Source organism: Octopus bimaculoides, chromosome 13 (assembly GCF_046866305.1).
Source record: "Octopus bimaculoides isolate indiv1 chromosome 13, ASM4686630v1, whole genome shotgun sequence".
Classification (NCBI taxonomy): Eukaryota; Metazoa; Mollusca; class Cephalopoda; order Octopoda; family Octopodidae; genus Octopus; species Octopus bimaculoides.
In genome coordinates this window covers 63,577,616-63,603,642 of record NC_142940.1, presented here as the reverse complement: position 1 = coordinate 63,603,642, position 26,027 = coordinate 63,577,616, and the positions used below count along the sequence as shown (strand labels likewise).

Sequence of the window (26,027 nt, the reverse complement as noted above, 5' to 3'; positions counted from 1 at the left end):
GATATTGCAGGCTATTTGTGTAAGAAATCTCAAATTAGAGTAGATTTTGATATGTGATAGAATATATAACTTGGATTATTTTCTCATTATTGAAATACTTTAAGGAATATGAAATTTTAATGTATATAGAATTTTTATATTTCAAGGTATTACTGTAATTTATTTTTGATGGTCCATTGGCCATTTCAAAATTAGCTGAGGTAATTGACACCTTACTTGCAGCATCTTCACATTCTGTCTGAGAAAAGCAAATCTACAAAACTGAACTTCAATTAACAAAAAGCCTGAAAGGGATTCCATTTGATATTTCCACCAAAGTAGCACAAGTGAATCCTTAAAATGTAATTTTCAGTCATGGGACAATGCTATCATTTACTCATATAATTTGGCAGTGTCTCCTCTTTCATGGTCTTTCCCCTTGATGTGCTATACATCAAAGGTAATTAATGCTTTGATACTGTGACTATCTCTGTAATTGGTTTAAACATTGATAGGTCATTTAGTTAGAGAATAGGCGCAGGAGTGGCTGTGTGGTAAGTAGCTTGCTTACCAACCACATGGTTCTGGGTTCATTCCCACTGGGTGGCACCTTGGGCAAGTGTCTTCTACTATTGCCTCGGGACGACCAAAGCTTTGTGAGTGGATTTGGCAGAGGGAAACTGAAAGAAGCCCATCGTGTAATGTGTGTGTGTGTGTGTGTGTGTGTGTGTGTGTTTTTGTTCCCCCAACATGGCTTGACAACTGATGCTGGTGTGTTTACATCCCTGTAACTTAGCGGCTCAGCAAGAGGGACTGATACAATAAGTACTAGGCTTACAAAGAATAAGTCCTGGGGTTGATTAGCTGCAAATAATTAGCTTTAAAACTGACCATTTATGACCCATGGATTTTCCATGGGTACCTACTCGTATAATAATACACTTCCATTTCTCTTAATTCATTGACCAGAGCTTATGAAGAGTTAACTGGAAACTTGCCATTTTTTGCACTGGAAAATTATTGTTGCACCAGAAAGACCATGTTATACAACCAATTTTCCTTCTAGTTCTTTCATTACCAAACTCTATTTGCTCGTAGTTTATATTTTTGTTGATATTTATTCACAATTAATCTGCCTGTCCTGGTAATTAGATTTAGTATTTCTATTTTTTGCTTTGTTTGGCTTTGAGAGCAGAATGACGACAATAGTTAGAAGACAAATTCAATTCGATTGTTTACAATGTTTACCTTGGTGGCGTATTTGAGTGATAAGTATTTGGATAATACCGATGAAATTTGTATTGTGACTTTTGAGGCACTTCATTATTGTACCAACGATTCTGTAAAAAAAGACAAAATGGCACAAAGGCCATTGTGTTTAAGCTAGAAGTCATTGTGTGTGGACATTTTTGTTTCTTGGTGACTTGAAGACCAAACATTTAACAGCACCTCATTGTCTAACAACAACAACTACTGCTGCTACTACTACTACTACTACTACTACTACTACTACTACTGCTCATTATTAGTTCATCTGTCGTCGGTGACAACGACCATTATCCATCATTATTTCAAGTATAGCATAGCTAGGACTACATCATCCAATATAGTGTTGCTTTTTTAAGAGTGCAAGATGTGTTTCTTGAGGGAGATTTGGCTGCAGTTTCTAGTAGCCTGGCTAACCATGTAAAGATCCTGTATCTAATTTGGGTTGAGGTTATTATGGTTAATGCTAAATATGAGAAAAAAATAAAAAACAAACTAGAAACTGTTGTTTATGTGTATAATTCCATAGCGAAAGCCTATATCCATTGTCTGCAAAATCTTTACTGGAATATCGGCTTAAAATTAAGGATAAAAAAATTATGCATTTTCTATTATAGAGAAAAAAGTTAAAAACATAAATAGATAAAATATAAAATTGCTGGATCAGAAAAACATCCAAAGCCATTTTGCCAATCTCACCCTGATTCCACCCCAAATATATTTCATCAAATGCTCCACAATTAAGAGGAACAATAAAAAATATATTGATTCAATAAAAAATAAATTAATATTTCATATATATATATATATATATATATATATATATATAAATAAATAAAAATAAATCTATCATGTTATTCCTGTTTACACTTGCAGCTGTAAAACTAAAAAGAAATTATTTTTATATTTTTAAGTCTGGTTCGTAAGATGATCAATTTTCCACATTTTTTTTCCACACTTTTTACATGCAAACCATTTTGAAAATGTTGGGTAGGTCAGATAGAGTATCTGCTTGTGTTTGTTTTTTTTTCTTTTCTTTTTAATTGATTTCTGTTTTAGAAAGATATATTAGAACTTTGATTTATGAATTCAGTTTTTAATTTTGTCTTTGACAATTTATTGGTTCCACTTCATTATCATTTTTCTTTCAATGGAACAGTAACCATTCAGCCGCCTTCACCACCACTTGACTGGAAGCAGATATAAAATGAAATAGTTACAAGATTATAGAAAAAATTTTGTTTTTTTAAATTGATACTCAACTTCAAAGTGTGTGTGTGCATACATACATACATACATACATACACACAGATAGACAGACAGTATATGCGTATTATCATTATTTAACATCTTTTTACTATGCTGGCATGGGTTGGACCATTTAACAGCTGCTGGAGAGCTGCCCCATTCTCCAATTGTCTGTTTCGCAAGGTTTCTTCAGTTGGAGGCCCTTCTTAATGCTAACCACTTTACAGAGTGTACTGGGTGCTTTTTAGAGAGAGAGAGTGCTGAGTTAACCTGTTAGTAAATTCTTAAAACCCCAACCAAACATATTGAGTCCTATATTCTTTGTTTTGTTCATCAAAAAAATCTGTACATGCCTCTTATATGTGTATGTGTTTTGAAAATTAAAATATGCATGTAGACGATATTGTTTGGTTCTCCTGTTGCCAGTACATTTGACAATATTGTCCAAAGGTTTAGATATATAAGAATTATCTCTGTATAAGATTTATCTCAACAAACATACTTAAAAACACATCAACACATTTCCTTTCTCATATCTTTCTGATTTTCTAATACAATTTTCTCTAAAACAGTCTGTTTTCTTCCTTTTGTCTCTCTCTCTCTCTCTCTCTCTCTTTCTCTCTCTCTCTCTCTCTCTCTCTCTCTCTTTCTCTCTCTCTCTCTCTTTCTCTCTCTCTCTCTCTCTCTCTCTCTCTCTTTCTCTTTCAACCATTGACTATTCCATCAATATATATTGTTTTGCAGCAAACCTCCCCGAATTCTCTTAGTGAAATATGTTTTCCTTCTTCTCTCATTTTCAGATTTATCTCATTGTGAAACTAGGTTATCATTATTCTTGGAAGGTTTTGAATTTCATGTATATAATCGATCATTTCGGTATTCTTTACTGGAGAAACTCTTTGGTTTGGAACCAGACATGATTCCTGAAGAGGAGAAAGAAGAAGATACTGGTGTCGAGACTATAGAAGATAATAAAAAGTAAGTTGGATCTAACCGCTGTTACAGTTGTTCAGAACACCATGGAGTGGAATTGATTTGTTTGTTGCCAAACTCTGCTCAATTGTGTTTCTTTGGTTAATTGTGATTGTTGGTTTTCCTTTATTTGACCTACACCAGGCATGAAGATCTCACCTTTATATTTCTCTTCTTTTAAAAAAAACTGACCTCTTGTCTGTTAAAAAACAATTACTGTCACTAGTATTAGATTGGTAATGATACCATCATCATTGTTTAATGTCCGTTTTCCGTGCTGGCATGGGTTGGAGGGTTTCACTCGTGCTGGCGAGCTGCGCCAGGCTCCAATTGTCTGTTTTGACATGGTTTCCACTGCTGGATGCCCTTCCTAACACCAAACAGTTTACAGAATATAATGGATGCTTTTTTACATGGCACCAGCATGGGTACTTTTTATGTGGCACCAGCACCAGTGAGGTCATCAAGTAGCTTGCAAGACAAAGACCTTATATATATATATATATATATATATATATATATATATATATATATATATATATTTATTTATTTATTTTGGGGGTGACCAGTTCAAAACAGAAGTGTGTCTGACTACTTACAGTAAATTACACAAAGATAAGTCTGAGAGTAAATGAGATAAAGCAAAAAACAGTTATGTATGTGTGTGTGTGTTTGTTTCTGTGAGCCATATCATCATCATCATAATCGATTAATGTCCGTTTTCCATGCTGGCATGGGTTGAATGGTTCGACTGGGGTCTGGGAAGCCAAGAGGCCGCACCAGGCTCCAATCTGATCTGGCAGTGTTTCTACAGCTGGATGCCCTTCCTAATGCCAACCACTCCGAGTGTGTAGTGGGTGCCTTTTACGTGCCACTGGCACAGGGGCCAGAGGGGGCTGGCAATGACCATGACAAGCAAAATCAACTTCATTAGAATTTGAACTCAGAATGTAAAGAGTTGTGCTAATGATTCTGCCTGATTTCTGCATAATTTTTTTTTTCTCTATCAAATTGTTGGGAAGGTATTGGTCAGCCAACCACTTAATCAATGTCTGTGGTGTGAGATTGAACTTGGGACCCTATAGTTGTGAAAGTAGATTTTTCAGTCACCCAGCCCTGCCTGTGCACATCAGGTTTAACTTACTTATTGTAGTAATCCTTAAAACAAATATTGTTGTGACCCATCATTATTTTATTGTTTTTGTTTGCTTCTCATCAACACTTAAGTCCAACTAATGTTTTGTTTTGAAGCTATTTTGAACGAACACACTCTGTTGTTGTTTTAGCACCTGCCTGCTAAATTGACTGTTATATTCAAATTATGATTCACATCCATAACTTTGAGTTGAAATATCTTTGTTTTCATTGTTAGTTTTTAATATTCTACATGGAGTCACACACACATAGTCACATGTACTCCTGTACACATTGTTGTTTGCTACAGATGTAAAATCAAGTAACTTTCTTATGTTTTCTTTTCTTTTGGTACTAACCTCTTCCCCTCTCTCTAGCATTGTTTCTCTTTCTGTTGCAGCAATGTAGAACCAAAAAAATCTCTTCACTGGAGAGATTTAATACCTGTGATAAAAGTAGACATTAATTCTGTGAGTATAAAAACTATATTTTGTTTTATTTTAAATTTTTCTCCATAAAAAAAAAAGTAGTATTTAACTTTTTATATTTCCAAACAAGATCCTGTGTGGAGACTAGTAGTGGTTTGATTGGCAAAAAACAATTTTGTAAAGCTTGCAAATCTGGATTAAGTTCATTTGCCATAGGGAGATAAGAATATGATACCTTGAACAAAGTTATTTGTTCGAGAGAGAACATTTTTTTTCAATGTTGTTAACTGACACAGGAGATATGGGTTTGGGTCCAATGGGCAGCCTGTGACTTTGACAAAGGCCCTGCCTAAATCATTATATCTTTCCCCTTCTTCACAGCAAAGAAATATCTTAAAAGGTTTTCTCAGTCCACATCACAGTCCCAATGGACAAAATGGAAGAGACATTGCCCTGGCAGGATGGCAAGGGAGACCTGCTATAACAGTTCCTGCAAGTCATGGGGCTCATACTTGCAGATAGCCATCTCTGTCTCAGTCACGGTGAGCGGGGATGTGGTGTCGGGGCTGAAAACACTGAGGGTCTCCACTGTTACAAGCTTGACCACAAACTTGTCATAGAGCAACTGATACTTTGACAGTTTGCTCCTCTTGGCTTGTAGCTGAACACACCAAGTTGCTGCTATTCTTTATAGCTTATTCGCTTAGAGATAAGTTTCTAAAAATAATATTTGTCAGCACTGAGACTACAAGATACAAGTGTTCTCATATGCTAGCATGGAAGGCAGTCGTTAAATGATGATGATATACAAGAAATAATTGAGATTCGGTTCAATTAGGTACTTAAGTTGAAGCTCTGAGTCAGTACGGTATTTTCCGCACAGCTCGAAGTAAGGTGAATAAAATCAAAATAAGTAACAGGATATCAAGTATATATATATATAAAAACAAAGCAACTCAGTTTTCTCTCTGCCCAGGATTGGTCAAAGCCTTGTGAGTGGATTTGGAAAAGGGAAACTGAAAGAAGGCTCTGTGTGTGTGTCATCATTATCATCATTGTTTAATATCCGTTTTCCATGCTGGCATGGGTTAGACAGTTTGACTGAGGACTGGCAAGCCAGAAGGCTGTACCAGGCTCCAATCCAATCTGGCAAGGTTTCTACAGTTGGATGCCTTTCCTAATGCCAACCACTCTGAGAGTATAGTGGGTACTTTTTATGTGCCACTGGCACGGGAGCCAGTCAGGTGGCACATGGTTGTTGTAAATGAGTGTTGATGTTATGCTAGTGATGTCATTCATTTCCAATATTTTTGAAAACTTGTCTTCCCATTGGGAAATATCACCTTTGGTAATTGGAAGGGCACTTGGCCAATCTACCTCAAAAAATTCTCTCTGACCCTTGTGAACACAGAAAAGTGGATGTTATGATGATGAGGATGATTATATTAAAATAATTTTTTCCCTTTTTTGTTTTTCCAGGCTAGAATAATTTTTGGGAATTACCTCATTCCTACTACATTAACTGTAAATTTTGATGAAGCTCATATTGTATATACAACAAAACCTGCCTCTACACCATTTGATCAGTTCATGCACGTAATGAAGTGTCGAGCTGAAAATGCACGAGTTATGTTGGTGCCCAGCCCTAAATACAATGGCCCCATTGATGTGTGAGTTGTATTTGTCCGTTTCTATTGTATTAATGTTTTTGTCTCTTTCTCAACACCCTCCTTGCTCTTTAGTGCAAATTATTCTGCTATTACATTTATATTGATTAGTATTTTAAGAAAATTAATACTTCATAAAATTGAAATGCAGCTTTTTAAAAAATATATATATATATATAAAAAAAAGCAAGAATTTTTGCAAAGATCTGTTACAAATATAAAAATAATTGTTACTTTATAAAAGAAAAACCCATTAATTTATCTTGAATATGCTTTCTATTTTTCATACTAAAAAGAAATGAAAAATTGCTTTATTTGGCCTCCTCACTATCCATATTAAAATCAATAGATAATTGCCTGAATTTTCTTTTAAGATAGCATGATGCTGCAATTATTTCATTGTTAAGATTATAACGAGTCTCTTTTTTGTTCGTGTGGTGAAAATAGCCAGGGCAGTGGAGTAAATGCCTTGCTTATTAATTAGTGTGGGATTATTGAGGGTTCAGTTTCTATTGGGGTTGATGTTACCTTTAAATTTTCTGTGATTAAATAGGTTGCAATTGTAATAATCGACAATTCTACTCAGGAAATAAATAAATGGAAATAATTGATCTAGCTCCTAATTATCAATGATGGGGGTGTTTTTAATGCATCTTTGTCAAATATTTTCAGGTAGATAGACTTATTAGTAATCTGACCCCATCAGTCTATTTTGGTATCTTTGGTTGTAGCCATTGTTCAGATTGAACAGCTACATCAGTTTCACCAGTCTTGGGAGGTCATTGGCTTGTCCCTCTCCTCTGACTAACTTACAAAAGAAAATGTTGACTAATGTCACTCATAATTTTCCAAGGGTTGTAATAGTGTAAATCATTAATACTCTTGGAAAAGATTAAGAGTTAACATCCCCCTCCCCACTCCATGTCCTTTCCTCTAAAATTCTTGTCTTAAAACTTTCATGCATATTCTTAAAGCTGAAGAGATTCTTTCTGCTTTATTTTTCTTTTAGACCTCCTCGCAACATGGGTGAGGGATTTGTGGTGCTTCAGTCTAGAGATGTTGAAATGTATTATTATATGGATGAACCAGGTAGGTGTTTCACTAATCCTAATTCTGCTCCATTATGACTAATAATTTAATTATCCAATCCAATCAGTTTCTTGTTAACAATCCTTTCACTACATGAGATCAATATAACAAATTATAAGGGCAATTTATTAGCAGCAATGGTGGTAATTTTGGACTAAATGCCTTGTGCTCTTCTATCCCTTTGAATTCTATGTTCAAATCATATTGAGGTCAACTTTCCCTATCCTACTTCCAGAGACATTAAGATAGATGCTGAATGAATTATATTGATGACCTTTCTTCTTCAAAATGTGTGGCTTTGTACTAAAGTTAGAAATGTTTTTTATTTTTTATTTTACCTTTATTTAGGCTTAGTCCCTCACGAACCAGAGTTAGTACATTTGGCAGATGGTGAAGTTATCGTGAGCAGGACATATCCTTGCTTTGGATTTGATCTGAAGTGTGGCAAAAATACAGATTTCAACTATGGTTCCTGGGCCGACCGACAGAGGTTTGTACGAAAGATTTTCATGTCTGATTTCTTTGGTTCATAACATCATTTCTTTCTATGCAGAGTCCAGTGACAGTTGTAAATAAGAGACAAGAGTGAAGATGTCAGATTCTGGCTCTGACGACTCAAGATTGTCTGTTACACCAAACACATATTCTTATATTTATTGATAGTGTTTTGTTATTTCTCTCATGGAATATACATTAGTTGAACATGGAAAGCATTTTTTTTATGCATAATGAAACTGCTGTATGAAAGTGAGGTCATGGAAATATAATTATGGAATGTTAAATTTACTGAGGAAAGCTAAAATATAGTTTGGTGCTTATAATTGTGCAAACCAAGTAAATTACCATAAATTTCTAGCTGCACAATTCGATTTGATTCTTCTCTTTAAACTTTTAACTGTCACTCATTTCTGTGCATGTAAATTATACACAGTTACTATTGTAACTTTTTGGAAATGATTCTTGGTCAGTCACATGATCATTTTTAAAATTTTTAACAAGGGAGAAGAACAAATGTATTGTATTTTGAAAAATGAGCTAATTTGTGAAATGTATAGGAAAAAAGAATCGTATTTGCTTTGTTATGTTGTGTTGAAATAGGGTTGAATGAGCAAACTGAGGATAGAATACTGTCTTAAGTCTTCTACAGTAATGATACCATCATATCGGGAATATTTCTATACCTTTTATCAGGAGTTATATCATTATTAAAATACTTGGTTTTATTTTTCATCATTAAACATATTGATGATTGTTTCTGTCAACCCAAGAGGAACTTTTGTTTTAGGTTGTTATATTTAGTCTTGCGGGTATCTGTCACCTCTCCAATTATCTATTAGTAGATTTGAGATCGTTCAAATATTTCTAATTATTTAGGACATCTTAATGTCGATGGCTATGAGTTGTGCATCTCCACATAACCTCTTTGCAAGTCGGCATACTGAGTTTAAGGTAATGAAAATGACATATCTCTGCCAGTCAGGGCAGGCTGAAGATGGTTGCAAGCATGTGCTGCCACAGATGGCATGGATAATTGATTAAATACTGATAATGATGTTGCGCATAATGATGGAATGAGACAGTTGCTGTGTGGCTGTGTGGATGCTGGTGATTAGGTACAGCTGACTGGACACAGAACCTGTTCTGGCAACAGTACTTTTTGGCACTGGAGGCAAACACGCAGACACAGATGGAGCGAGTGGGAGAGGAAAAGAGAGCCGTTGCAACTTATCAATTGAACATGAATGACATAGACACTTTCCCGTTCCTCATACACATACAGGCAAATATATTCACGCTCATTGATGGAGGGAGGGAGAGAAAAACATTAAAACGAAAGAAGCATTATAGCATCTGATGTTAAATAAGTCAGTGTCAAATAGGCAGCACCAAAATGCCTCGTACCAAATGATGAGTGCAAACAAGCAGTTGGTGACATTAAACTAGATGCTGGTGTTAACAAAACATATTCTTATAAATATGAAATATAAACCTCAAATTCAGCATCGAGAAAGAGCCAACTTTGGAGTAGAATGTGAGAGTGGTGGGAAGTAAATCTAATTTACTCTTTTGTGAATAGAAGAGGGCAAATATTAAGGAGATTCATAAAGTAATTGATTTAATTACATCAACACACACACACAAATATTCTGGCTAATGTGGAAATGTTATTGAAAACAATATTTATATCAACAATATTGTTTTAGAACAGTAAGTACTTTCTTTCAAATGTTTAGGTTTAAAATAACTTTAGCAACACTGTACTTTGGCTCATACCCAAATATGGCTTGACATTGCTCATTTGAATTCTTTGTGTATGTGTGTGTGTGTGTATGTATGCACGCACATACATACACACACACTCACACACTATTGATTGACTTGCTTCTAATATCTCTTAGGTAAATCAGTATCATTTGTTTCAATTTAAAACACACACAATATTTTAAAAGCTGATTGTTATTTTTGGTTATTGCAGCATGTTCAGATAGACTTGATCTGTATTGAAATAAACTTGATGTGTTCCAGTACTTCTGTTTCATAGATTCATCATAGTTTATTGATCTATAAGCACATATGATTTCAGAATATATCATTAATATTTTTCACAAAACCTGATTTTGTTTTAATAGGAAGAATACTTGACATTTGTTATTATTACTGTACGGGTTTATTTGATGGAAAGTGAATTCTCTTAGTATTAACTATGAAACCTTGGGGTCAAAAAGAGTGTCTGGCCTTAAAATAATGCTTTGAAAATGGCAACAATGATCAGTATAATGACGACTATTATGGAGTTCCAAAGACTAACTCCAGCTGTAGTAGGGTTGAGTCAGGACGATGATGATGATGATGATGATCATTATTTAGTCCTTTGACAGTTTTTCTGTTGTAACTGGATCATGGTTATTTAGTTTTGAGCATCTTTCTTGATGGCTGAAGACCGCAAATGAAGAGGAATGGATTGTCTGGACACTCTGTCAGTTATGACGAGGAGTGTTCCAGTTGTGAAATTAATGTGCATGTGGCTGAATGCTCCATAGACATGTATACCCTTAACATAGTTCTCAGGGAAATTCAGTGTGACACAGAATATGACAAGACCTGCCCTTTGAAATACAGGTGCAGCACATTTTTGCCAGCTGAGTGGACTGGAGCAATGTGTAATAGTGTCTTGCTCAAAGGCACAACATTCTGCCGGGAATTGAACTCGGAACCTTATGCTCATGTGTCAAACACCCTAACCACTAAGCCATGCACTTTCACACCAGGCATCTTAGTGAATGCCCACTTTCTATACCAAATTTGTTTTTGACATTTATCATACCATATATGGCTTTGTATTACACATCATTCATTTATATCCAGTTTCATCATTGTTTTTGTTTTTGTAGATTTAAATGTTTTTAGACATTTTCTTCTTCCAAATAATTTATTCTCCTTTGTTAAATGTTTAAACTAATCTAATCTATTTAATGGAGACATTTATGTTCATAATTTAATAACATTCTTCAAATGAGTTAAAGTATTTCACATTATCAACGTATGGGTTGTGTAATGTGTAATTTTTTTCTATTAAAAATATGATGAAAAAAAAATTAATTACTTTTTACTTCTTTTTTTTTTTTTTTTGGTAAATCTAAGAATTATATTGTTTGTTCCAAAGTTAATTGAAAAAAGAATTTTATTGTTAGGAGAATCTCCTTTAGAAAACATCTTCACTTCTCACACAAGGTGACAAGAACAAAGCTTATGCTTAAAGTATAAGATACAAAAAAAGCATTATATACATCTGTGTGTGTATGTATGGATTTGTATATGGCTGTGTATGTGTGTGTGTATTTCGGGATGGTCTTTTTCTTTTTTTGCCAAATAAACACACACTACATATTCATTCTTCACCCGCTTATTACTGTTCTTATTCTAACTCATGACCATTGTCCGGAAATCATTCATCACACATCTGTGAGCTCCTCGATGACACTTTCTGCCTTCGTGTGTGCTCTTGCTCTGCTTATTCCATTCTATATTGCATGCGTTTATTTGACACACACACACACAAAAAAAACCTGACCATCCCAAAATAAAACATCTGTTTCTACACACCACACATCAAAAATTTTTGCAACACAAATTCATAAATGGTGTGTGTGTGTGTGTGTGTGTGTGTGTGTGTGTGTGTGTGTGTGTGTGTGTGTGTGTGTGTGTGTGTGTGTGTGTGTGTGTGTGTGTGTGTGTGTGTGTGTGTGTGTGTGTAAATAAAATAAGAGAATTATTAATGGAGACAATACTCCATGTATAGTATAAATGTTTTTTTTGTGCTCGTTTATGAGCTAAGAAGTAATAAAATTTTTTGTAGAAGATTACACACACACATGATAGAAGTAAATAGGCACCCCATAAAATATCGTTTTATTGTATTTTTATCAATTGACATTTTTATGTTTCAGGTTTTTATATGTGACTGTTTAATCATGCCATGTATAAAAGGAGTTTTGGTACTGTTTGAATTTCAAAGAGGCTGTTTTGAAGGTGGACATAGTCAGTGTAAAATCGCAGAAAACCTTGGGAACCTGTTTTTGACAGAGAGGGGAAGGAGTCCACATTACCTCGGCTAGATCAACCAAGGCCCTCTGACAGGACCCTTCTCTTTGCTAAGAGAAGTGTGGAGGATGATCCTTGTTGCAAGGCCTCTGACATAGCGTAACAAGTTGATGTCAGTCCCAGAACAGCTATCAGGTATCTCCATAAACTTGGTTACTATGGCAGAGCAGCAAGAACGAAGACATTTCTTCGACCAGCCAACATAAGTGGAGAAAAGATTGGGCCAGTGAGATGGTGGAGAGGCCACTTGCATTTTGGGACACTGTCATATTCTCTGAGTCCAGATTTGCTGTATTTTCCGACAGAAGTCGTGTGTGGGTCTGGAGGCTCTGTGATCAAGAATTTGATGTGAAAAGATTGCAGCCAACAATGAAAACTATTTTGTGATGGTCTGGGGAGCAATTTGGAGCAATGGTTGATCAGAGCTGGTGGAGTGTGAGAGAAACATAAACTCAGATAAATATGTGTCTATATTGCAGAAAGGACTCCTTCCAATCTTCTCAAGTGGTGAAATGATTAAAGAAGATTCTTTATTTATGGAAGATGGGGCTCCTTGTCACATGGCTAAAAGGACCCAAGATCTGTTGAATGAGAATGGCGTTAAAAAGCTTCCATGGCCAAGCCAGTCACCAGATATGAACCTTATTGAACACCTCTTGGACATAACGGACAGGACCCTTCATAAGAAGAACAAGAAAGCATCTTCAAAGCTGGATCTTTTGAGATTACTGCATGAAACTTGGCAAGAAACTCTGCAAGAGAATATTCGTCATCAGATCATTAACATGCCTAATAGAGTCCTTGCAATGAAAAATGCAAAGGGCATGTCTACTAAATATTAAATATTCACACAATTATTACACAATTTGAATGTATGATTTCAGATTTAAATAAATTTTAATGATTATATGGGTGGCTTATAATCCCATTTTTACCTCTGGTGGTCCATATTAGCTTGGCCTCTATCCTTTGACCTGTCTAGCATGAGAGAGGCTCTATCAGGGGCTTGTGCTCCATTGGCAGGGCTCTCATGGTCATTGAAGCTCACAGACTGCCACACTGCAAGAAGGACTGGACCTTGTGGTGGAAATTTAAAATGGTCTTATTATAAAATGTTTTATTCATAGCCTTGGAGATGTAAACAAGGAAAAGCAGTGCGAATCACAACAAAAAAGAAAAATGGCAAAAACTACTTTATTTGTCTAAGTTTTGTTTTTCTTTTCTTCCTATCTTTCCAGAGAACATCTCTGGAAGTTTTTCTTTCCTGCAGACTATCAACCTTTGCAACCCACCAGAGATCCTAGCCCAGGTGAGCGGAGGCAGTACAAAGCATTTGAATTTCGTATGAGTATTATTGCCAAAGCAACTGTGGATATACTCTTTACCAAAAATTCTGTAAGTGCAGTTTCTGTACTCTTTTGTTTTTTTATCCACTTCAGTCTTCTTTCTTTCTCTCCCTCTTTACATTTCTTTCTTGCACTTATATAAACACACTGGCAGAAGTGTTAGTGTGGTTGTCTTATTTATTCACATTCAGAAATGATATTACTATCCTCCAAACTACGATTCTCTTAAAGACCTTTTGATTTTGATGTGTGAATAATTTGTTCCTGTTGTCCGTTAGATAACTTGGATTACTGCACTTGGAATATCTGAACTATCTGTACACCCTTTGAAATCAAATCTGCTTCTTTCTTAAATATTGAATTATAATTATATCTGTAGAGAATCCCACCAGAAACTACTTCTATCTATACACAGTTTATTTTTATGCACACGGTACAGATTATTTTAACCATGTCTGTCTGATCTTTAACCCTTTAGTGTTTAAACCAGCCATATCCGGCCCAATATATTCTACATGTTTTATATTCAAACTGGCCATATCTAGCCTCTCACACCTAACCTACATTGACATTCTAAAAATAAACAATCACATCATTGAAACCTCAAAGCTATAAGATAATGCATGATTAATTCAAAGCAATGCGAGTGAAAAAGTATTACATTTAACAGGGTAATCTGAACACTAATGGGTAAATATGGGATGGTTAGTTTTAGTAATTCCTCGGTCTCTATTTGAAAGTATATTTGCTGAGAGAAATTTTCATGACCGACACCACCACCACCACCACTACTACCACCACCACAAATATTTATTTAGAAAGATGTTTTAGATTATTGAAAATGTTTTTTTTTCTCCCTTTGTCAACAGGTCAATCAAGCTATACATATGAACACAGGGCAAGGTTCATATGTAGAAGCTAACATTCCATGGATTATCGGAGAAACGGGTTACACTACAAAAATAACTGGTCAGTTGTTACTTCTTGATGCCACAACCAGTCTTCAGTTTCGGTCCTTGGTTGACTGTGAGACATTTGAGGTGAGTATAGAACACTTGTGTTGACTGTGTATGAGTAACATGTAGAGCTAATAGCAAAGGCTTTGAGATCAAATCTTGGCATTCCATTGCATTTTTGAGGAAGTTACAGTATCTAGCATGAGTCTTTCATATTGATTTAAAATTTTGGCCCAAGGTCATCAGTTTCTGGGAAGTGGGATAACCAATTACATCAACTGCAGTACTTATTCATTGACCCCGAAAAGATGAAGGGCAAAGGTGACTTCAGCAGCAGCAGTTGAATTTAGGACACAAAGACAGATGAAGTGCCACCGAGCATTTTGCCTGGCGTGCTAATGATTCTGCCATCTTATGAGGCATTCATATTGGGTATAGAGTGTGGTGGGCAAATTTGAACTCAGAATATGGAGCCAGAAGAAATGCTACTAAGCATTTTATCCAATGTGCTAACAATTCTGTTCAGCTTGCTGCCTTCAGTTGGTCAGTAATTAAAAAGACTTTCCAACTGGGACAATTCTATCCTGTTTCCAAACTCAGTATATCCAAGCCTACATTATCCCATGCAGCCTTTTTCTAAGACTCTACAATGTGATTTGGTGGAGATTTGGCTGTTATTTCAAGTAGACTGAACAACCATGCAGAGACTCCTCCATTGGTTCATGGAATTCTGGTTGTTTGCTTTGCTGACTTGGGCAGCTGCAAGTATTGTTGTTTTATGTTTGTTTTTTTTTAATTTTTCATTGCTATTGCTAATTATGTCAACAGCACAGTGGACAGAAATAGAATTGATTTTTTATTATAATTCCAGTTGTAGTTGTTGTCAATCAGATATTCTCTGCAAGTCTACAACCCATCACACTATTATAAATATTCACAGTGCATAATAATTATAACTTAAATATTCAACTGGTAATTCTACAGTAGTCAAAATCTCACCAAAATCAATATTGAGTAACCAGGTCTTGATTAAATCTTTTAAAATATTTTAACCTATTGATCTTTTGCGTAAATCTTTTTGAGTAAATTTGTTCTTGCATACTCTGGTCTTGACACCTTACTCTTCTGCACTGATGTCTGATGACTTGTCATCGGTAGCATTCAGTGACTAAAATAAATATTAGTGTCCACTCTATATCTCAGTCATTCTCTCCTAATTGTTATCTGGTTGGTTGGGGAGGCAGTGTTTACTGTTGTATCCAGGCCAGAGGACAATGTTAATAATGAGGTTTGAAACTGTGACTCTTTCAACTGAAAAGCCAACATCATATTTATTGAAATGCATGAATTATTTCACATGTGGTGTTGAAGTTCGCATCATTTGCATTAATTAATTTTGTATCACATCAGGATTAAACTTACTATGAGAAGCTTTTGGGATTTAAAATCCAACTTAAAAGAGACTCTCTTGAAAATTCCAATATCTTAATTGTTGGGTTTTTTTTTTAAAGCTGGTTTTTATTCTTCTCCAAAACCACTTTCCAAAGTGATGAAATCCGTTTATATAGATAATCTTTCTTTTGCTTCAGAGCCGGCAATTTTGGTTGAATTTGTTATAAATCTGAAAGTCATGAAATATATATCTTAATTCAAAATAATTAATGCATTTTATATTACATGAATTCTTTTGTCATTGCTTCTGAAAAGGATATTGACTATATAATACATGTGAATCTGCTGCTATATATTTCTAACTTGTAATTAGTAAAAAAGAAGCAAAAGCCAGCAAAGAGGCAATGATTTGATGTTATTTAAAATAGTCTTCTTTGTACCACATTCTTGAAGTTGTTAATTAATATTTATCATCTTTTTTTTCTTAAAGTTCTCCATCAGTGCCACATATCCAATTATCTGGAATAGTCATCAAGACTGGCAAATTGACTTTACTGCCTGCAAAGCAACTGTTTACCTTATCTATGATCTGAAGTCATTCTTCTCAGGTAAACTTTGAATTTTACATATTGTGTTTCTATAACGTACTTCTTCCAATTTACATTTCAATCCTTTAGCATTAATCCTTAAGCATTCAGATGACTTTGTCAACCGTAATGCTGACTTACTCCCACTGTTTTGAATTAATCTTGCATTATCTTGCAGCTTTGAGACTTCGGTGATGTGATTGTTTACTTTTTGAACAACATTGTAGGGTAGGTGTGAGAAGCCAGATCTGACTGGTTTGAACATAAAATGGGTAAAATGTTTGGGATAGATGGGACGAGTTTAAATGTCAAAGGGTTAATTCAAGATTACACCATTTTAACAATTCCTGCACAGTTTTGTATTTGCAAAATAATTTAACACATAAACATCATTGTTAAATGATGATGCTGATGGTGACTAGCACATGAGAATAAATTAAAGACTTGTTTAAGACCCTAAGGAAACAAAGCTTATTGTCAACTATTTTTGTGTAGGAGGAAGTTCCTGACGAAACCAGCCTACAAATTGTCTCCAACTTTCGTTTGATTGTCATTTCACTTAAACCATTAATGACCATATAAGGAGGCTCTGAATGAATTGTATTGTTCTCTGTTTCCTTCCTTTTAAAAGTGTCAGACTGCTACAGTTTGTTTAACAGAGTTGTTTAATGTGAGAACAGCTTTAACTATAAAGAGATTACATTATTAAAATAATCATTTCATGACTGCTTAGAGATTTGGTTGTTATGTCTAGCAGATGGGGTAACTGGGTAGAAGCTCCGCCATTGGCTTTGGTTTATCAAAGTCAAGTTCAAAAAGAAGAAATGAACATTAAACTGTGGGCTTAAAGAATTAATCTTCAACCTTACAGCAGTGAGCAATTCTCTATGGTAAAGTGCATTGTCTTGGCCACCCAGAGCCAAATATATTGGCTACTCGGACATCACTGCACATTATGACAGGATAGAAACTTCCAACCAAATTGTTGTCCAATGCTTTGCAAGTTTATCTTGTGCCATTCATTGGTTGTGAAAGAAAGAGGTTGGAAGGGAGGGGAAGAGGAAGCATTTAAGTTTGTTGAGTCAAAAGAAAAGGGGAAGTAACTGTGTGCCAGGCGAGAAGTTAGAGTATGATTGGAAACTTTAAAAAGTCAGCATTATATTTTTAAAGAAATGTACAAGTAACGGCACTAGTCATGTTACATTTGTACCTGGTAGTGAAATTCAGATCTCATGTAAATATGTTTTGTGCTTACTGTAAAAAAAAAAAAAATAATAAAGAGAACAAAACAAGATGATCACTGCTTAGAAACTCGTGTATTGTAACAGCATCTCTCATAAAAGCTGTACTTGGTGGAATCTTCTCAGCACTGTGCCATGTCAGAATTAAAAAAAAAAAAAAAAACTTGAATTTTGGAATTTTGGATAAAGGATTTTCAATTGTATTAATAATTCACTTTTAGGTTCCTGGATTTTGTTATGATTGAATTATATTTGAACTTTTCACCTAGATTCTTATCATTCATCAAAATTCTTAAAGTATTATCTAAATTTACCTGTAGTTTTAAACTTCTTTTGTTTTTATCATTCAAACAAAACAGAAATCTTTTTTTTTGTTTCATGTTAGATCTGACTGATGATTGGTCAAGTCGGCAGGTTCCAGATATTTACCATTTTGTTCCATACACTTGGCACATCAATTTGATAATCAAAGAATTCGAAATAGTTTCACTGGCTAACCAACACAACTGGATTGATACTTCGTCTCAAAATCAAGAGAACAGTGAGTACTGCTTGGAAGTCTTCTGAAGCCACATATTATAGTGATTGTAAAGTACCTTTTTTTTTTATCTTGAGAAAAATGTTTTCTTCTATAACTAAGCAAAATTATTGTCTTTGTCATTGTCAACAGTTTTTTCTTTCGTACGTCTATGGCAGATCAGTTAGCAAAACTGGTGTTTGAGTGGAAAACACCTCAATCACCTCCTAAACCAGCCTTGGTCAGTCGACTCACCAGACACAAAGGAACCTTATGAAATGTCTGTCATCCTACCTTGATGAACCATTAAGCTTTACTAAAGTTAGTGCTGCCATCAAAACTTTGACTCGGAATCCCTGAACACCATTCTAATGGAGATCATGTGTGATGGTCACTTCTATATAAGAACACTAAATCACAGAGGCATAGTACCAGAGTATGGAATTCAACACGAAGTTGCTAACATTGTTATTGCTAACAAGGGAGATAAATCTGTGTGCTTTAAGATTGAGACTCGTACTCCCCACCCCCCATTGCTTGACCAATGTTATTCTTCAAAGACAGGTCCAATCAGTATTAGAAAATATCCCTCTCACCCCACTACCATCAAACGATGAACTTCTTTCAATTTCCATCTACCAAATTCACCGACAAGGCTTTTGGTCAGCTTGGGGCTATAGCAAAAAAACACTTGTCCAAAGTGTCAAATCCATGTGGTTGGGAACCAAAGTTCTCACCACAAGATATGCCTGCACCTGTACCACACCTGCAGCTATGCTACTTACTTTTCTGAATGAAACTATTACCTAGCTTTTAAAAATAACTTTGTTCTATGAGGCCTATCAAAAACTATATTATTCCATGGTACTGTAGGTGTTTCAGTTTTAAAAAGACAATGGACATTAAACGATGATGAGGATGATAAGTGAATTATTAGAAAATTAGTTTTTTTTCCATCCTTGCCCATGATATTACTTTTGCAGGGCGCTTGAAAATTAATCAAACATTTACTTTGGGAATGTGGGACATAGAAAAGGTTGGGAAGAGAGAGAGGAACAGTAGAATTTTTTTATTTGGATTTTATTGATTTCAACATGTTTCTCTGTTTAAATTGCCTTGTTTTCATGTTTAACCCATTAAGTCCCACTGTCCTATAAATAGGACACTAAATGAGAACATTAAATAAGCTATATCACATTGTCTCAGTGTCCTATTTATAGGACACCGACTATTTCCATTTCTACTTGAAGTAAAGGAATTTTGATAATTATTTTTTTCATTCTAAACCTATTTTCAATCATCTGTAAAAATTTAAAAGTAATATTCAGAAATTTAAGTACTCTGGGACTTAATGGGTTAAGAAACTTTGTTTAACCTGACAATACATTTGAAAAATATTTTGTTTATATTTTCAGTTTATGTTGCATTTTGTGGTGATATGTTTGACTTGTCAATTCAGCTTCCCTATGTTGATTTCCTACCTCCAAAAGTTGCAACACGTATATTCATACGAGTGAGTATTGATAAAATTCTTACCTGCGTACTTACTGCTGTGCAGTGAGGTTTGAAATGTGGGTGGTTGTTAGCTAATGTTAAATCTATTCATTGGATATTTTAACCTCAGGAATTAACATAACAAAATAGAAAGGTTGTGTTTAACCATTGTTATATAAAATAAAATATAGAATATTAACTGGTAATTTATTTTATTGATTCTGGGAAAATGAAGGGCAAAGTTGACCTCGGTGGCATTTGAACTTGGAACATAAAGGCTGGAAGAAATACTGCTGAGCCACTTTAAGGATAACAATAATAAAAAGAGCACTCAGAGAGTGCAAACCTCTGCCAAGGCAACACCAACATCCTCTCAACGGTTATGATTTTTAAAATGAGAATGTCTGAAATAAACTCGACTGCTCTCACAAATGAGAATACTAAAAATGAACCCAATCGCTGTCAAAAATTAAGTAAAAAAATAATCCAAAATCCTTGTCTGGTACTGGATCGATCCCAAAATCTAATCAGTTCGTGCCTGTCATGAGGCCAAGCATCTCTGACAGTTTCGTCCGAATCCATTCAGCGGTTCTTGAGATATTTTGTCCATGGACAAACAAACGTGACTGAAAACAATACCTTCGCTAAGGTGGAGGTAATAATTCTTTCTACTATAGGCAGGGAGGGAGCTATTCAGTTACATTGACCCCAGTGCTTGACCAGTACTTCTTGAAAGAATGAAGAGCTAAGTTATCCTCGGCAGAATTTAAACTCAGAATGTAATGATTCAGACAAAATGCTTAGCAGCATTTTGTCCTTTTGGCCTTAATATTAATGCTAATAATCCTTCCTACTGTAGGCACAAGGCCAGATATTTTTGGGGGAGAGGGATAGTTGTGTACATCAAACCCAGTACTTAACTGGTACTCATTTTATCAACCCCAAAAGGATGAAAAGCAAAGTTGACCTTGGTGGAACTCTGAATGTAATGACAAATGAAATGCTGCTAAGAATTCTGCCTGGTGTGCCAACGCTTCTACCAGCTCATTGCCAAAAGAAACAGAAATGATAATGGCAGTAACTTTTGCTTCCGTTCTTTGGATAGCTTAGCCGAAAGAACATGGAAGTAGTTGTTCTGTGTCTCCTCCAGTGTACTTAGTGTTTTGAGTTTTGTTTGAATCAGTTTCTCTCTTTCATGTTTCTGGAATTACTAACACAAATATTCTATAATATATTAAGATTAGTTCATTCCATCAAGTAGGTTCCTCTTGTATATAGAATCTGGCAATCCCATGTTCTTGACTTCATTTACAATTTTATTGCAGCAGCAGCTCTGTTAGTAGAAATTATTGCAATGTTTCATTTATCACAACTTGTCATTTCTCTTCCATTTTTATATTTGGAGCTTCATGTTTATGAGAAGTGTTATTGTTTAATTCACTCAGGGTGAGAGTATGGATTGTCGGTTATTTCTACCGGAAACTGTGACTAGTCGCCATGTTATCAAAGCATTGTCAGAGAATATGAAAATACTCGACCGTGATGGAAATGTTCTTGAAAAAGGCTTCCCAGCTCAAAGGGAAAAGTGGAGGAAACTCACACAGAAAAGGTAATTTACATATTTTCATGTTAAAAGTTTTACTCTCAGACTAGTAAGAGTTCTGTCCCACTGCATGGCAAATTAGGTAAGAATCTTGTATGCATTGTATTGCCATCTAAAATCAAGAAGCTGAACAGATTAAACTAATATTTTCTCTGAATATTTACAAGCTTTTAGTTTTCTTGTTTGTCTAACAGAATCCATTGGTTGAGAGACAAATGGACATAACTTAAAAACAATTTGATTATTTTCTAGTGCCGACTGGATTGATTGTTGGACAACACCCATTGCAGCTTTGAGCATCACCTACACCTATCACCCTATGCCAGTATTGCATGTGTGCAGCGACCCTGTGGCTGGTCTTGAGGAGAACATCAACTCTGGTCTAGAACTTGAAGAAGCTCTGCTTATTCCACTTCGGCCTCTAAGACAAGACATGGTGTATTCCAAGCCACCGGATGACTTTGATCCTATTTTACTAGAACCAGATGTGATCAACCTTGAATTAGAAGTAGGACCCTCAGTACTCTGTCTGTATGGTTCCTTACTTCTCAGTTTGTGGAATATAAAGGTAAGTCACAACTTCCCCTCTGTTTTGTGGCAGTTCCTGAAACTGAAACTATTAACAGCTGTAGGCATCAGCTTTTACTATTTTAGTTTGCTATTAGTTAATACATTAACTGAACTGTCGACTTAACATATTGTTATTTCACATATTCTTGTAGTATAGTTTGTTCGGTCACGCTTTTCAAGAAAATTAGACAACACTCTGCCTCTCCCTTCCGTAAAAAGAAAAAGGGATGTCGATAAAACATCACATCAGATCAAAATTATTTTTTTATTATTTTTCACACATTTTTGTATTGTAGGAAAATTATTTTGGAGAAGACCAACATTTTACAGACTTTTATAATGCTCCAAAAAATGATGAAGAAAATGATGTAAGTTTTCCTAATCTGTCCACTAGTGAAGAAAGATCAGGTTCATTTGATCCTCGAAAGTATCGTCCATTGTCAGTAACATTTTCTGTTACGTTACATGACATGCAGATCCACCTCATAAAGGTAACCACAATCTCTTTTTATTAAATCTTCTCAAATTTCCACACCACTCCTTTCTGAAATTAACCCGAAATTAACCCTTTAGCAGTCAAATTACTCTGTCAAGCGGAATGATTATTTATTCACATTACTGGTTCAATACGTAATATTTGTTATGAATAATAATATTCATAAAACAATAGGTTTATATTTAAGTCATGGTTTATAATCATTCAAAAGAAAGTAAGAAAATGGAGATATAGCATATAATAAAAATTTATTATCTGCTAAAATCAAACATAGTCCCTTACAGCTGTTTCAGTTAACCCTAAAGAATTAAATAACAATTATTAAAATCATTATATTAGGCAAAATCTCTTCAGAGGAATAGAAAAAAGATATATCGTTAGAGTTAGGTATATCTTTTTTCTACTCTTCTGAAAAGATTTTGTGTAATATAATGGTTTTAATAATTGCTATTTAATCTTTTAGGCTTTGTTGAAACAGCTGTAAGGGACTGTTTAATTTTTGCAGTTAATAATTTTTTATTAAATGCTATATCTCCATTTTCTTACTTTCTTTTGAATTTTGTCATATATATTTTTTTAATATTTTTTTATCAATTTTTATTTTCTTTTTTCAGAATTGTAATGTGGATGAAGTTCCCTGTCCTTGCCTTTATGTTGAAAGGTTAGGATTTGAAATGGATAAATCATATAAAGAAACCAAACTTCAACTCCTCATATCCCCTTCATTATTATTGTCCAGAGATTCTACTGAGGTAATTATCTGAATATATAGCTTTCACCTATTACGCTCATTAGACTACGGCCATGCTGGTGCTGCACCACATTGTAGAGTTTTTAGTTGAATGAATCAGCACTGGTACTTATGTTTTGTTTTGTTTTTAAGCCTGGTATCTATGTTTTTTGGACTCTTTTGCCAAACTGCTAAGTTATGGGGATGCAAACTCACACCAATTGTTCAAACGGTGGTAGGAGGACAAAGACACCTACACTTAGGTATATATCATCATCATCATCATCGTTTAACGTCCGCTTTCCATGCTAGCATGGGTTGGACGATTTGACCGAGGACTGGTGAAACCGGATGGCAACACCAGGCTCCAATCTAATTTGGCAGAGTTTCTACAGCTGGATGCCCTTCCTAACGCCAACCACTCAGAGAGTGTAGTGGGTGCTTTTACGTGTCACCCGCACGAAAACGGCCATATATATATATATATATATATATATATATACATACATACATACAGATATGGAAATATTTTACTCTCAAACACATAATAATAATGCTGAAAAGCATAAATAGGATAGAACATCCTTATATTGCAGAAAAATTTGTTAGCAGCCAGCTATGAGACTTGAACTCACATCTCTGTGATTACCAGTCATAGTGCTTTACCTTTAAACTACCTAGAAACTTTGTTTGTTTACATACATCGTAATTTCTATATATATATATATATATATATATATATAATTGTAAGGTCCAAGGATTGAGGTATAGAAAGGTTAGCTTTAAGCAAAGCATGGAAAATATAAACAACAACAATAGTGGTTTACTGAGGTGGTATTCTCCACTCTAACCATGTTCTCTACACATTCTGACTGTATCGTCCGTGTGTTGGCACCTACCTCCTTACAACAATGTAGACATCATTCAACCAAGACACCCTTGGCCTGAAGAGTAGCCTGCATTATATACACCTTGCTTGGATATTTACCACTCCCAAGGTTCTGCTCACTATGAAGCATATGTAACCCAGATTATTATATACTCCATCCCATAACTCTTTGTGTGTGCGTGTGTGTGTGTGAGAGATGGGATTCAGTTTCCATCTACCAAATCCACTCACAAGGCATTGGCTGGTCTGAGGCTATAATAGTAGACACTTGCCCAAGGTGCCACACAGTGGGACTGAACTTGGAACCATGTGGTTGGAAAGCAAACTTGTTAACCACACAGCCACTCTTGCACCTTTTTGTCTATTGTACCAAAACTGGCTGTTAAATATAAATTGATGACTTGTGATAAGGTAGCTTTCCTTGTTTCATTGATATTCTAGCTACAAAACTATTTTATTAGAAAGTTGTTCTAATTACAAAATTATTTGCTTTGTCTTTTCTAATTGCAGAGAGATGCTGAGCATGCTCATATACATGAAGGACATTTGGCTTTATCGGGTCTGCAAGTGCGGGGACATGCTATGTTTTCAGGAGAGGGGTTACCACTAGATCGGGATACAATAGAATATGCATGGCTTGTCGAAGTCATTGTCGGTAGTCTTTCTGGAAGACTGACATCTCCCCAGGTAACAAAACCGCTTGGATGTTTCTCATTCTCTTTATTTTTAATCAACAGTTAGAAATGTTAATTTTGTCTCTACCATGTAGGTATCTGGATTGCACCTGGTCATTTAACTGACTACCTGCATACTATAGATTTATTTAATTAGAACTAACCTGAAACTATACTATACTGTACACACATGTTTATACTCATTTTTATATATACACACATACTCGTATATACTTACACACAAAAGTACACACATACAGGCAACACACATCTGCACACCCATGCACACTTGCAAAGATATATAATAGTGTAAAATTTATATAGTTATATTTTTGTTACTGTTTTTTTTTTCTTTTTGCTTTTAGGTTCAAAGTATTGTTGAATTTCTTGAAACGTTCATTATGCTTGTTGACGATTCTGAAAATATTTTGCAATCCCCCATACCATACAGAATGTGCCAACATGGCCTACCTCAACCGCAATGTCGAATGTTTCCACAATATCCATTCTGTTGCCCTTCACCCGAAGACATCAAATACAGAATGACACGAGCCTCTGTTGATTCCATCAATTTGCATTTTGTTGAATTTGGTTCGTCTTCCAATCTCCAGGTAAACGTTTTATTTCATTAATGTTAACAACTTTACATAATGATTTACGTAAATTTTCCTATGTATCAAAATTTTGATTAGTTGCAAGAATCTCTTGCAAATCACATCCTACTCTCTTAGAAAAGAACACACACGATGATGTATGAGGTTTGAATAGCACACCAAAGAGGCTAGCTCAGCGATTGCAGTGCTGAGTGTGTTACCTCGACTTTCAAGTTTCATAATAATTACATCAGTGATCGATCTACACATTCTAGAGTAAATGTATATTTGATGCATTTAGTGATTTACTGCAAGTTGAACAACAATGGATTTAGAAGAACAACTTTCCCAAAGAAATAGGCATCTGTAAAAGCTGTCTGAGTTGAAAAACGGGGATGCATTGTGTAGCTGCATAATGTGTGGCACATATTGACCGATAAACAGAAAGAAGACTGAGGCACACTCAGTCTGGAGTTGTTTGGTTGTTTGGAATCTAATGAGATCTCTGCCATAACTGATGATGAAGAATGGGTGCGCATCTGCAAATGTGAAGA

At 35.1% G+C, this 26,027-nt stretch overlaps 1 protein-coding gene across 2 annotated transcripts in view; it reads left to right on the top strand.

The window, feature by feature from the left end:
• Nucleotides 1-26,027, top strand: part of LOC106884293 (bridge-like lipid transfer protein family member 1) — a 208,567-nt gene that overhangs the window by 69,661 nt on the left and 112,879 nt on the right. For both annotated transcript variants that reach the window (XM_089361980.1, XM_089361979.1), the window contains exons 3-18: nucleotides 3,294-3,471; nucleotides 5,000-5,069; nucleotides 6,507-6,697; nucleotides 7,704-7,783; nucleotides 8,132-8,273; nucleotides 13,624-13,780; nucleotides 14,601-14,771; nucleotides 16,570-16,687; nucleotides 18,293-18,448; nucleotides 19,840-19,937; nucleotides 21,364-21,527; nucleotides 21,774-22,089; nucleotides 22,388-22,582; nucleotides 23,202-23,339; nucleotides 24,717-24,893; nucleotides 25,246-25,491. In XM_089361980.1, coding sequence (XP_089218106.1) covers nucleotides 3,294-3,471; nucleotides 5,000-5,069; nucleotides 6,507-6,697; nucleotides 7,704-7,783; nucleotides 8,132-8,273; nucleotides 13,624-13,780; nucleotides 14,601-14,771; nucleotides 16,570-16,687; nucleotides 18,293-18,448; nucleotides 19,840-19,937; nucleotides 21,364-21,527; nucleotides 21,774-22,089; nucleotides 22,388-22,582; nucleotides 23,202-23,339; nucleotides 24,717-24,893; nucleotides 25,246-25,491 — 2,597 coding nt within the window. The remainder of the gene's footprint in view (nucleotides 1-3,293; nucleotides 3,472-4,999; nucleotides 5,070-6,506; nucleotides 6,698-7,703; nucleotides 7,784-8,131; nucleotides 8,274-13,623; nucleotides 13,781-14,600; nucleotides 14,772-16,569; nucleotides 16,688-18,292; nucleotides 18,449-19,839; nucleotides 19,938-21,363; nucleotides 21,528-21,773; nucleotides 22,090-22,387; nucleotides 22,583-23,201; nucleotides 23,340-24,716; nucleotides 24,894-25,245; nucleotides 25,492-26,027) is intronic.